General features: G+C 40.6%; 1 protein-coding gene across 1 annotated transcript in view; it reads left to right on the plus strand.

Annotated features, from left to right (window-relative positions):
• Positions 1-12,097, plus strand: part of SVEP1 (sushi, von Willebrand factor type A, EGF and pentraxin domain containing 1) — a 216,669-nt gene that overhangs the window by 182,372 nt on the left and 22,200 nt on the right. Inside the window, exons 38-40 of the mRNA XM_004372179.2 lie at positions 1,103-3,894; positions 5,853-6,078; positions 8,833-8,988. Of these exons, the coding sequence (XP_004372236.1) occupies positions 1,103-3,894; positions 5,853-6,078; positions 8,833-8,988 (3,174 nt within the window). The remainder of the gene's footprint in view (positions 1-1,102; positions 3,895-5,852; positions 6,079-8,832; positions 8,989-12,097) is intronic.

The raw sequence follows: 12,097 nt of genomic DNA on the forward strand, positions 1-12,097 counted from the left end.
TGTCCTGCTTTCACACTAACATGTTCTCATTAAGAATCTATTCCCCCAGATTAAGGCCATTATAAATAGATAATAGTCTAATTAAACACTTTTTTAAAAGCCTGCAAATTTTTCTCCTTTATATTCAAAAACAACAACAAATCCCTTTGGTAGAGGGTGGATATGATAGGTAACAAGGTTTTTCTGTATTTATTCATTTAACACATATTTCGGGAGCTCTTACTAGGTGTCAGGTACAGTGCTAAGCATTGGCGACCTCGCACTTGACAATATATTAGGCCTGTGACGGATGGTGATTTCATATATGTGGGTTCTCAAGGAATAAATAAGTAAACAAAACAAATAGTTAATTCCAGATAGTGGTAAGTTCACTATAGCATGGAAGCTAGAATTTACCATCGTCACTAACAAAGAGCCATGGTAGTGTTTTTAAGGTTTTTGTAACTAATTGATTTGTTGCACTGCCTAAAAATGGCCTCATTATATTGTACACTTGTTTATTGAATATTGCGGTAATGGACATTACATGTTTGGTTTTAAAAGATAAAATATTACTTTTCATTTTTCATCCTTAAGTGCTAGTAGCAATTTAGGAATACACAGACGAGGGATGAAACTCTGATGATACTCTTAGGACCATATCTAAGCAAAATACCTTATTTGCTTTTTTTAATTATCTAACAGCATTGAAGAATAAATGTGTATGTGTTTCCATTTTATGAGTAAAACAACAAACTGTAGCATTGCTTTGGTCAGCAAGATTTTTTTTTTAATTTACCTAGTAACTTATAGTTTTCAGTATTGCACCATCAGTTTCTCAATCTGTTTAAAGACTGTTTAGCTTGTACTTATGGGCTCGGCACTGTGATAAACATTTCTGCAGTGGAGATTACTTAATTTGATTTTACTGTCCTTTTCACTTGTAAACAAACAAAAATAAGGCAGATGTATTGGATAAAACAAATTCTGATTTACTTAAGTCCCAACTGATTCATTTTAGTGTAAGCATTTTAGTTAAGTTCTTTTTTATTAGCCAGTGTATTTCGTTAACTGTATTATCTGGTGTACAATTGCACGTAATTGTTTTCTCCCTTTTATACAGCACACAACTGGCAGGATCTTTGAGAGTGAAGTGAGGTATCAGTGTAACCCAGGATACAAATCAGTTGGCAATCCTGTATTTGTCTGCCAAGCCAACCGCCATTGGCACAGTGAATCTCCTCTGTCGTGCATCCCTGTCAGCTGTGGAAAACCTCCCCTAATTCAGAATGGCTACATGAAAGGAGAAAACTTTGAAGTAGGATCCAAGGTTCAGTTTTTCTGTAATGAAGGTTATGAGCTTATTGGTGATAGTTCTTGGACATGCCAGAAATCTGGCAAATGGAATAAGAAGCCCAACCAAAAGTGTGTGCCTGCCAAGTGCCCGGAGCCACCCCTCTTGGAAAACCAGCTAGTACTGAAGGAGTTGACTACAGAGGTAGGAGTAGTGACATTTTCCTGTAAAGAAGGCCATGCCCTACAAGGCCCCTCTGTCTTGAAATGCTTGCCATCCCAGCAATGGAATGACTCCTTTCCTGTTTGTAAGCTGGTCCTTTGCCTCCCACCTCCACTGATTTCCTTTGGTGTCCCTGCTCCTTCTTCTGCTCTTCATTTTGGAAGTACTGTCAAGTATTCTTGTGTGGATGGGTTTTTCCTAAGAGGAGACCCTGCCACCTTCTGCCAAGCTGATGGCACCTGGAGCTCACCACTACCAGAATGTGTGCCAGTAGAATGCCCTCAGCCTGAGGAAATCCTCAATGGCATCATCGATGTGCAAGGTCTTGCCTATCTCAGCACAGCTCTCTACACCTGTAAGGCAGGCTTCGAATTGGTAGGAAACACCACCATCCTTTGTGGAGAAAATGGTCACTGGCTTGGTGGAAAACCAACATGTAAACCCATTGAGTGTCCAAAGCCCAAGGAGATTTTAAATGGCAAATCTTCTTACACAAATCTCCACTATGGGCAGACCATTACTTACTCCTGTGACCGAGGCTTCAGGCTCAAAGGTCCCAAAGCCTTGACCTGTTTAGAGACAGGTGATTGGGATGTGGATGTCCCATCTTGCAATGCCATACACTGTCATCCCCCGCAGCCCATTGAAAATGGTTTTGTAGAAGGTGCAGATTACAGCTATGGTGCCATGATCACCTACAGCTGCTTCCCCGGGTTCCAGGTGGCTGGTCATGCCATGCAGACCTGTGAAGAGTCAGGATGGTCAAGCTCCATCCCAGCATGTGTACCCATTGACTGTGGTCTCCCTCCTCACATAGATTTTGGAGAATGTACTAAAGTCAAAGATGGCCAGGGGTATTTTGACCAAGAGGATGACATGATGGAAGTTCCATATGTGACGCCTCACCCTCGTCATCATTTGGGAGCAATGGCTAAAAGCTGGGAAAATTCAAAGGAGTCTTCTGCTACACATTCGTCAAACTTTCTGTATGGCAGCATGGTTTCATATACCTGTAATCCAGGATATGAACTTTTGGGGAATCCTATGCTGATCTGCCAGGAAGATGGAACTTGGAATGGCAGTGCACCTTCCTGCATTTCGATTGCATGTGACATGCCTGCTGCACCTGAAAATGGCTTTTTGCATTTTACAGAGACTACCATGGGCAGTGCAGTGCAGTATAGCTGCAAACCTGGGCACATTCTAGTGGGCTCCAACATGAGACTCTGTCACCAGAATAAAGAGTGGAGTGGTGCTTCCCCACGCTGTGAAGCCATTTCATGCAAAAAGCCAAATCCACTCATGAATGGCTCCATCAAAGGAAGCAACTACACATACCTGAGCGTGTTGTACTATAAATGTAACCCTGGATATGTGCTAAATGGCACCGAGAGGAGAACATGCCAAGAAAATGAAAATTGGGATGGCACTGAGCCAGTTTGCATTCCTGTGGACTGTGGTTCACCCCCAATCCCAGCCAATGGCCAAGTGATAGGAGATGTGTACACATTCCAGGAAGAGGTTGAGTACACTTGCAGTGAAGGGTTCTTGCTTGAGGGAGCCAGGAGTCGTGTTTGTCTTGCCAATGGAAGTTGGAGTGAAACTACTCCCATTTGTGTGCCTGTCAAATGTGCCACCCCACCACAGGTGGCAAATGGAGTGATGGATGGCCTGGACTATGACTTTGGGAAGGAGGTTGTGTTCCACTGTCAGGAGGGCTATGTGTTGCATGGTACTCCAAAACTCACCTGTCAAGCAAATGGTAACTGGGATGCGGAGGTTCCTCTTTGTAAACCAGTCAGCTGTGGATCTCCTGAAGATCTTGCCCATGGCTTCCCTAATGGCTTTTCCTTTTATCATGGGGGGCATATAGAGTATCAGTGCTTTCCTGGTTATAAGCTCCATGGGAATCCTTCAAGAAGGTGTCTCCCCAGTGGTTCCTGGAGTGGCAGCATGCCTTCCTGCCTGCCTTGCCAGTGTGCTATACCAGTAATTCAAAATGGCGCCGTCAATGGGACAGATTTTGGTTGTGGAAAGGCAGCCCGGATTCAGTGCTTCAAAGGCTTTAAGCTGCTGGGACCTTCTGAAATCACTTGTGTAGCGAATGGCCAATGGAGCACTGACTTCCCACGTTGTGAACACATTTCCTGTGGTTCTCCCCCGACGATATCAAATGCATTCATCAGTGAAAGTGGCTCTTTGGAAGAAAACGTGATAACTTACAGCTGCAGACCTGGGTATGTCATGCAAGGCAGTTCAGATCTGATCTGTATAGAGAAAGGGGCATGGAACCAGCCTTATCCAGTCTGTGAGCCCCTGTCTTGTGGACCCCCACCGTCTGCCACCAATGCAGTGGCAACTGGAGAGACATACACCTATGAAAGTAAAGTGAAACTCAGGTAAGACCATGGCTTTAGAATATCCAAGAGGTGCAAGCAGTAGGGTTGTAAAATGAGAAGTGACAGCTAAAATTTAGTTAATTAGGAAAAAAAAAAAACCACCATCTCTGGACTGCTCTACAGAAACTAAAGCTTTTAACACTGACTTTATTCTACCTATAATTATGTAGCAATCCACTGACTGTAAAAAATAAACTGATACATTTTTAAAATTTAGTTCCCAATGTAATTGTCACAATTGTATTCCGTTGAGCTTCATGAAACAGCAAGATCTTCTATAAGTTTGAATATCGCTTGAATTGCAAAACTCTTTTTTTAAATGTCATATTGGTAAATTTCTTTATGATGTCACTTTATGATTATATTCATACCTGCAAATATTGGGGAAGTAGGGTAAACCTGAAGAATTTAGGGCAAAAATACTCATACTTTGTTGGTCAATGTAAATAAGGGAGATATCCTAAAAGGGATCTCCAGCCTATGCTATCTGAACAAATTAAGCTTTTAATGTCCAAAATAGTGATTTTTTTGCCTGGAAATTTCCCTATGTAAAATATATTATTTAAAGAAAGACAATAAAATATGGAATGAATTTATAGCTTAAAATTTTGATTGAAATAAATATCCGTAATAGTTAAAGATATTTTCTCAAAATTTTCTTAAAATCAGTTTAAATTCACATCTCTGAAGGAATGATGGATTATCCTTCACATATTGGGACATTCGGCTTTAGGAATAATTTAGCAACTCTCCTTAAGCATGTCTGTTGTGGACATTTTAGCCCTACCTTCCTGTTCTCTCAGTGACAGTGAGAAGCAGACCTAAGGGTGGCTGTCAGTGATAAGCTAAAGAGTGGTGGATCACGCATTGAGCAGAAAAACAGCAATTATTCTTCCGTGCTTTTGAGATACATTTAAATTTTTCTATTTGGGTATTGGTATATCAGGTATTTTAAGAGGGCCCGACGTCACCTGCTTCTCAAGATTTCCCTGTTTTTATTCCTTGTGTGTTGATTACATGACCTTTCAGATTTTCTCTTAATATCGGATAAACAGATCCCTCTAAGATTGCAAAGCCTCTGACTCCTACCAAGCCTGGTTTTTTGTGAAATTTAAAAAATGTTATCTAACTAATAAATGATAGTTAATTAAATTTTTAATTAAAAAGGCAGTGTAGTATAGTGGTAAAAACGTGGACTCTACAGCCAGATTCCCGAGGTACATGAATTTCAGCTCTGTCACTTCCTAACTGTGTGACTTTGGAGAAGTCACTTAATCTCTCTGGTGTCATTTTCATCATCTGTAAAATGGAAATAAAGATAACAATAGTACCTACTCCTAGGGTTGACAAGATTATTAAATGAGTTAATGTTTGTAAAGCACTTAGAACAGTGACTGGAATTCAATAAGTTCTACGTAAACATTTGCTAAATGAAATGCATTTTTTTTTATTATAAAAGGTCAACCTGTCCCAAGTTTGAACACCAATACTACTGTAACATGATAATACCTAATTATCAAGATTAAAGGGAATAGTATGTGTAAAATACCTAGAACAATGCCTGGCCCAAAGTAGATAATAAATATTAATTATGTTATATTCCTACTAATGTTTGAGTCTATTCTGAACTTTGTCTAGAATTCCTTTAACTGTTAGATATTTTTAGAATAAAAAATGAATTCAATAATCATATCTCCAACAAAGGTAAATAATGTCAACTACATTTAAAGCAATTTTAGTCTTGGATAAACTTTAATGCAAATAACTCAGAATTGATCTGGTTATCATTGTTATATTGATGTTTATGTAGGCAATGTCATCCACCTGGCATTTGAATCAGTTTTGATATATTGCATAAAATATCTTCTTAGCCTTGTAATATCTTCTTAAGTCCAAGAATAGGTCCCAAACTATATTGTACTCTCTTTACAGCACTCATTTTTGCATTTCCGTTGCAGATGTCTAGAAGGTTATGTGATGGATACAGATATTGATACATTCACCTGTCAGAAAGATGGTCGCTGGTTCCCTGAGAGAATCTCCTGCAGTCCAAAAAAATGTTCTCTGCCAGCAAACATAACACATGTACTCATTCACGGGGATGATTTCAGTGTGAATAAGCAAGTTTCTGTGTCATGTACGGAAGGGTATACTTATGAGGGAGTTAACGTATCAACGTGTCAGGTAAGAGGCTCTGTCTTAATTAAAACATGTAAGTAGAACTCGTGTGTGTATACATATATTGCCATGCAACCAGTATCTTGCTATCACTAAAAGAAAAAAAAATGGCTCAAGATTTCAATCATGTCAAAGAATTTGAGAAGTTTCTTGGTAGAGATATAATAAAATTCATCTTTCTTCCCAATATTCCCATTTTTGAACCAGGAAAGTGCCAAGAGCTTTTGTTAGGTAAAATGGTAAAATATCTACAACAAGGTATTCATGATAAATTAGCACTTAAAAGAGTGTTTATGTGTTGAAAATGCCGAAGCCAAATATGTTTCAAGTTTTAGTGGCAAGACTAAACAAAGGTTTCAGAAACCCCCACCACCCCCGAAAAAAAAAAAAACCTATTGCATTCAAGTTGATTCTAATTCATGGCAAACCCATGCGTGTCACAGTGGAACTGTGCTCCATAGGATTTTCAATGGCTGATTTTTTTGGAAGTAGATCACCAGGCCTTTCTTCCAATGCACCTCTGGGTAGATTCAAACCACCAACCTTTCAGTTAGTAGCTGAGTGCTGTTTGTGCCATTCAGAGACCTTAAGGTTTCAGAAGCAGACAAATAATTGGAGTCAAATACTGTCACTATTACCACCTATGTGACTTTGAAATGAGCCCTGGTGGCACAGTGGTTAAGCACTCAGCTGCTAACCAAAAGTTCAGCAGTTCGAACCCACCAACCGCTCCTCAGGAGAAAGATGTGGCAGTCTGCTTCCATAAAGATTACAGTTTTGGAAACCCTATGGGGCAGTTCTACTCTGTCCTATAGGGTTGCTGTGAGTTGGAATCGAATAGATAGCACTGGGTTTTTTTGGGTATGTGACTTTAAGAAAGTTACTTGTACTTTCTGAGCTTCAGATTTTCCTTATTTAAAAAATGCATGTAATAATACATACCTTGTCTGATTGGTTTGAGAAACTAGTTAGGTAGCAAGGGAAAGTGCCTGGACGAGCACCATAGATAGCAGAATGCCCTAGCACATCCCCTCACCTAGCCTCCATAAGCTGCACCAGCGAAAGAAAAATCGAATGAACCATTGATACACTCTTCTTTTCAAGAGGGTCAGGGGAGCAATGCTGTATAGTATGGAGATGATTTTTCCTATAAACATACTTTTGTTTAAACCTCAGTTTAAATACTTACAGCCTCTGTGACCTTATATTCCTTCAACTGGTTTTCTTTATCTATAAATCTGTGGTAACTGAAAGGATTAAATTATTTAATATGTATAAAGTGTCTTAAGTACATCCCTGACATACAGTAAGGACTCAAGAATGATTTCATTTTCTTCCCCATTTTCCATTTATAAATTATGTATACTTAATCATTGGTTACTAAAAATCAGTTGCCACATCTAGGGTCTTAAAAGCTTGTAAGAGGCCATCTAAGGTACAACTATTGGTCTCTTCCCGCCCAGAGCAAAGAAGAGTGAAGAGACCAAAGACTCGAGGAAACAATTAGTCCAAAGGTCTAATGGATCACACAAACCACAGCCTCCACTAGCCTGAGACCAGAAAAACTAGATGGTGCCAGGCTACCATGACCAGCCGCTGTGATCAGTATCACAATAGAAGGTCCTGGACAGAGTGGGAGAAATATGTAGGACAAAATTCAAATTCATAAACAAAAGACCAGACTTACTAGTCTGATAGAAACTGGTGGAACCCCTGAGACTGTGGCCCTTAGACACCCTTCAAACCTGGAACAGAACCCTCTCCTGGAGATCACCTTTCAGCCAAACAGTAGACAGGCCCGTGAGGAACGTGCTTCTCAGAACAATCAACCATATGAGACCAAAAGGGCAGCATTTGCCCAAAAACAAAGTTTAGAAAGCAGGAAGGAGCAGGAAAGATGGGCAAATGAAAACAGGGAACCCAGGGAGGAAAAGGGTAGAGTGTTGTCACATTAAGTGGGTTGCAACTAATATCACACAACAAAATGTGTATAAATTGTTGAATGGGAAACTAATTGGCTCTGTAAACTTTCACCCAAACCACAACAAAACGTTCAAAAAAAAATACCAGTTGCCGTCAAATCGATTCTGACTCATGGTGACCGTCGCCCCCACCATTTCTGTCAGAGCAGAAGTGTGCTCCTTAGGGTTTTCAATGGCTAAGTTTTCGAAAGTAGATCGCCAGGGCTTTCTTCCAAGGTGCTTCTTGGTGGACTCAAACCTCCAACCTTTCAGTTAGCAGCTGAGCACATTACCTATTTGCTCCCCCCAGGGACTCTCACTGGTTACTGCTGTTGTAGTTAGTTGCCATCAAGTCACTTGCAACTCATGGTGACCCCATGTGTGCAGAGTGAAACTGCTCCACAGAGTTTTCAAGGCCACCTTTTTAAACTTTGGATGGTGTGACTAAGAGTTGCTGCTTCTTGTACACTTTAAATTAAAATGTGAAATTATACGATATATAAGGATACACTGGTGTAAGTCATGGAATGTCTGTAGTCCACCATCCAGTCTCCATCCATTATAATGAAAACATACTTCTCGGTGTTCTTGATTACTGCCTGGATTCTTTTAGGAAAAAAGTGCTTGTTTTATCTGTTCAAGAAATGTCTAAAATTGTTCAGTGACCGTTAATATGTTGCACAAGCAGGACCAATCTCTAGGTCTCTTATTTCTGGGGTTATTCTGCTGTGCAACCAACATCTGCAAATTTCTTTATTAATACATATTAGCTCCTAAGTGTAACTTATTTATTATTTAGCTTGATGGCACCTGGGAGCCACTGTTTTCTGATGAATCATGCAGTCCAGTTTCTTGCGGGAAACCTGAAAGTCCAGAACATGGACTTGTGGTTGGCAGTAAATATAGCTTTGAAAGCACAATTATTTATCAGTGTGAAGCTGGCTATGAATTAGAGGTAAGTAAACAAATTGTATAACTAGAATTATTTTGTTTTTCTGATGTGCTTGGAACATGTTTAGTATTGGAACTGATTTGTTTCACTGACTTTGATCCTAAAAGAGTCTTTTATACTTTGTTACCTTATACCTGAATACTTTCCAGGAAATATTTAAGATTACTTATCATTTTAAAAAGCAAACTAAGTCTCAAATAAAAAAAAAATCGAAGTCATGAAAAGGAAGAGGAAGTAAGTATGCCAGCCACTAGACCGATAAACTGTTACTTCACTTGATCATTAAATCTGTGTTTTGGCTTCCTGATAAATCATACTCTTCAGCAGAAAAATCCTCCTGTCACCTTGGAGAGGTGACCATAGGGATTTAAGTATGTAAATCCAGTGTTTCCTCAAGCAAGGGACTCAGTTATCTTGGCAAGTTCTTGATGGAGTTTCCAGGTTCCCACAGAGCAGACTGGCCTGAAAAATCCTCAGAACAAACATGTGTAGTAACTGTTAAATGAGAAACTATTTTGTTCTGTAAGCCTTCATCTTAAGTGAGAATAGCGGCACAATTGGAAGAGCGTAGTCGATGTCACTGAACTGTGCATGCAGAAATTTTTGAAATGGTGTGTCTTTGGCTATGTGTATTTTCACCAAAAAATGGTTGAGAAGTTAGAGGGTTGACATGTTGTGGGGTTGTTAACCAATGTCATAAAACCATATGTGTACTGCTGTTTCATGAGAAACTATTTGTTCTGTAAGCCTTCACCGGAAGTACAATAAAAAAAGAAAAAAAAGTAACTAAAAGAAAAAATCCTCAGAACAGTTCTAACCAGATATAAACTCCCAGTTTGCGATATTAAAACCCTGTCGGCAGCACTGTTGTTAGGTACCATCGAGTCAGTTCTGACTCACAGCGACCCTGTGGAAAACAGAACAAAACACTGCCCGGTCCTGCACCATCCTCACGATCCTTGCTATGCTTGAGACCATCGTTGTAGCCACTGTGTCAATCCCTCTCCTTAAGGGTTGCTGTAAGTTGGAATTGACTTAATGGCAACGAATTTGGTTCAAACCACCACTCGTCTATCAGTTTGTCATACTGTGGTGGCTTGTGTGATGCTGTGATGCTGGAAGCTATGCCCCCAGACTTGCAAATACTAGCAGGGTCACCCACAGTGGACAGGTTTCAGTGGAGCTTCCAGACTAAGACAGACTAAGAAGAAGGACCTGGCCATCTACATCTGAAAAAATCGGCCATCAGCAGCACCTCTGTCTCCCTATTTAGTTGGTGGGAGGGCTGCAATGAGTTTTGCTGAAAGCACTATCATATCATCAAACTTGAGATTTAAGAGGCCTGTTTCACATTAGACAGTGTTGTCATCTGGTTTTTCAGGAAACTCCCCTTTCCTGTTTTCTGTCATTGCAGTGGCATTTAAATGTAGGTTTTGCAGAGTATTCGTTGCCGGTGACCTATTCAATCTGTATAGCATGACTCGTTGTTTTCTGACTAAGGAGTCAGAGGATTGTCATAAGATGGGTCCAGGAAAGCTAGAAACAGGCTTATGCAGCTCTTGTTTTATTTCCTCAAAAAGTTAAAGAAAAAAGGAAGAATAATAATGTAATGGTTGATTGCAAGTGGAGAATGTTCCTGTTATTGAAACCAGTTGTTCATCATGTGAGAGTACTAATCTTGCAATTTATGAAGAAGAAAGCTGGTACAAATTTTTAAGGAAATATATAGCAACCTGATGGGTGATTAAATTTGAGGAAATAGACAATTTGCCTTCAACATTTTGGGAAACATCTTGCAGTTAACCTTGAAGAGTTACTTTGAGGGCTGGCGATGTCGTTGTTGCTAGGTGCCATCAAGTCGGTTCTGACTCGTAGCGGCCCTGTGTACAGCAGGACGAAACACTGCCCGGTCCTGCGCCTTCCTCACAATCGTTTCTGTTTGAGCACATTGTTTCAGCCACTGTGTCAGCCCATCTCGTTGAGGGTCTGGGCCTTCCTCTTTTTCTCTGACCCTCTACTTTACCGGACATGATGTCCTTCGCCAGGGACTGGTCCCTCCTGATAACATGTTCAAAGTGTGTGAGACAAAGTCTCACCATCCTCAGTTCTAAGGAGCATCCTGGATGTACTTCTTCCAAGATAGATTTGTTCGTTCTTCTGGCAGCCCATAGTATATTCAGTATTCTTCACCAACATCATAATTCAAAGGCATCAATTCTTCTTCGGTCTTCCTTACTCATTGCCCAGCTTTCTCATGCATATGAGGTGATTGAAAACACCATGGCTTGGGTCAGGCACACCTTAGCCCTTAAAGTGACATCTTTGTTTTTTAACACTTTAAAGAGGTCTTTTGGATGGGTTTATGGAGTTTCCATGACCTTGCCCGGAACAAGTTGTACTGTCTTACACTTCACCAGAGTTACCGCTTATCTACTATCTATTTAGTGTTTTTCCATTGACACATCCAAACTCACTGAGGGACTGAATTGCTGGGCTGAGGGCTGTGGGGACCATGGTCTTGGGGAACATCTAGCTCAACTGACATACCATAGTTTATAAAGAAAGTGTTCTACATTCTATTTTGGTGAGCAGCGTCTGGGGTCTTAAAAGTCTGTGAGCAGCCGTTTGAGATACTCCACTGGTCTCATCCCTTCGGGAGCAGGGGAGAATGAAGAGAATTAAAGACACAAGGGAAAGATTAGTCCAAAGGACTAATGGACTACAGCTATCACTGTCTCCACCAGACTGAGTCCAGTACAACTAGATGGTGCCTGGCTACCACTACTGACTGCTCTGACAGGGATCACAATAAAGGGTCCTGGACAGAGCTGGAGAAAAATGTAGAACAAAATTCTAACTCACGATAAAAGACCAGACTTACTGGCCTGACAGAGACTGGAGAAACACCGAGAGTATGGCCCCCGGACACCCTTTTAGCTCACTAATGAAGTCACTTCTGCGGTTCACCCTTCAGCCAAAGATTAGACAGACTCATAAAAGAAAACGAGACTGAACAGGCACACCACCCCAGGGGCGAGGACTAGAAGGCAGGAGGGGACAGGAAAGCTGGTAATGGGGAACCCAAGATCGAGAAGGGGACAGTGTTGACATG

This window comes from Trichechus manatus, unplaced genomic scaffold, assembly GCF_000243295.1.
Source record: "Trichechus manatus latirostris isolate Lorelei unplaced genomic scaffold, TriManLat1.0 scaffold00016, whole genome shotgun sequence".
Taxonomy (NCBI): Eukaryota; Metazoa; Chordata; class Mammalia; order Sirenia; family Trichechidae; genus Trichechus; species Trichechus manatus.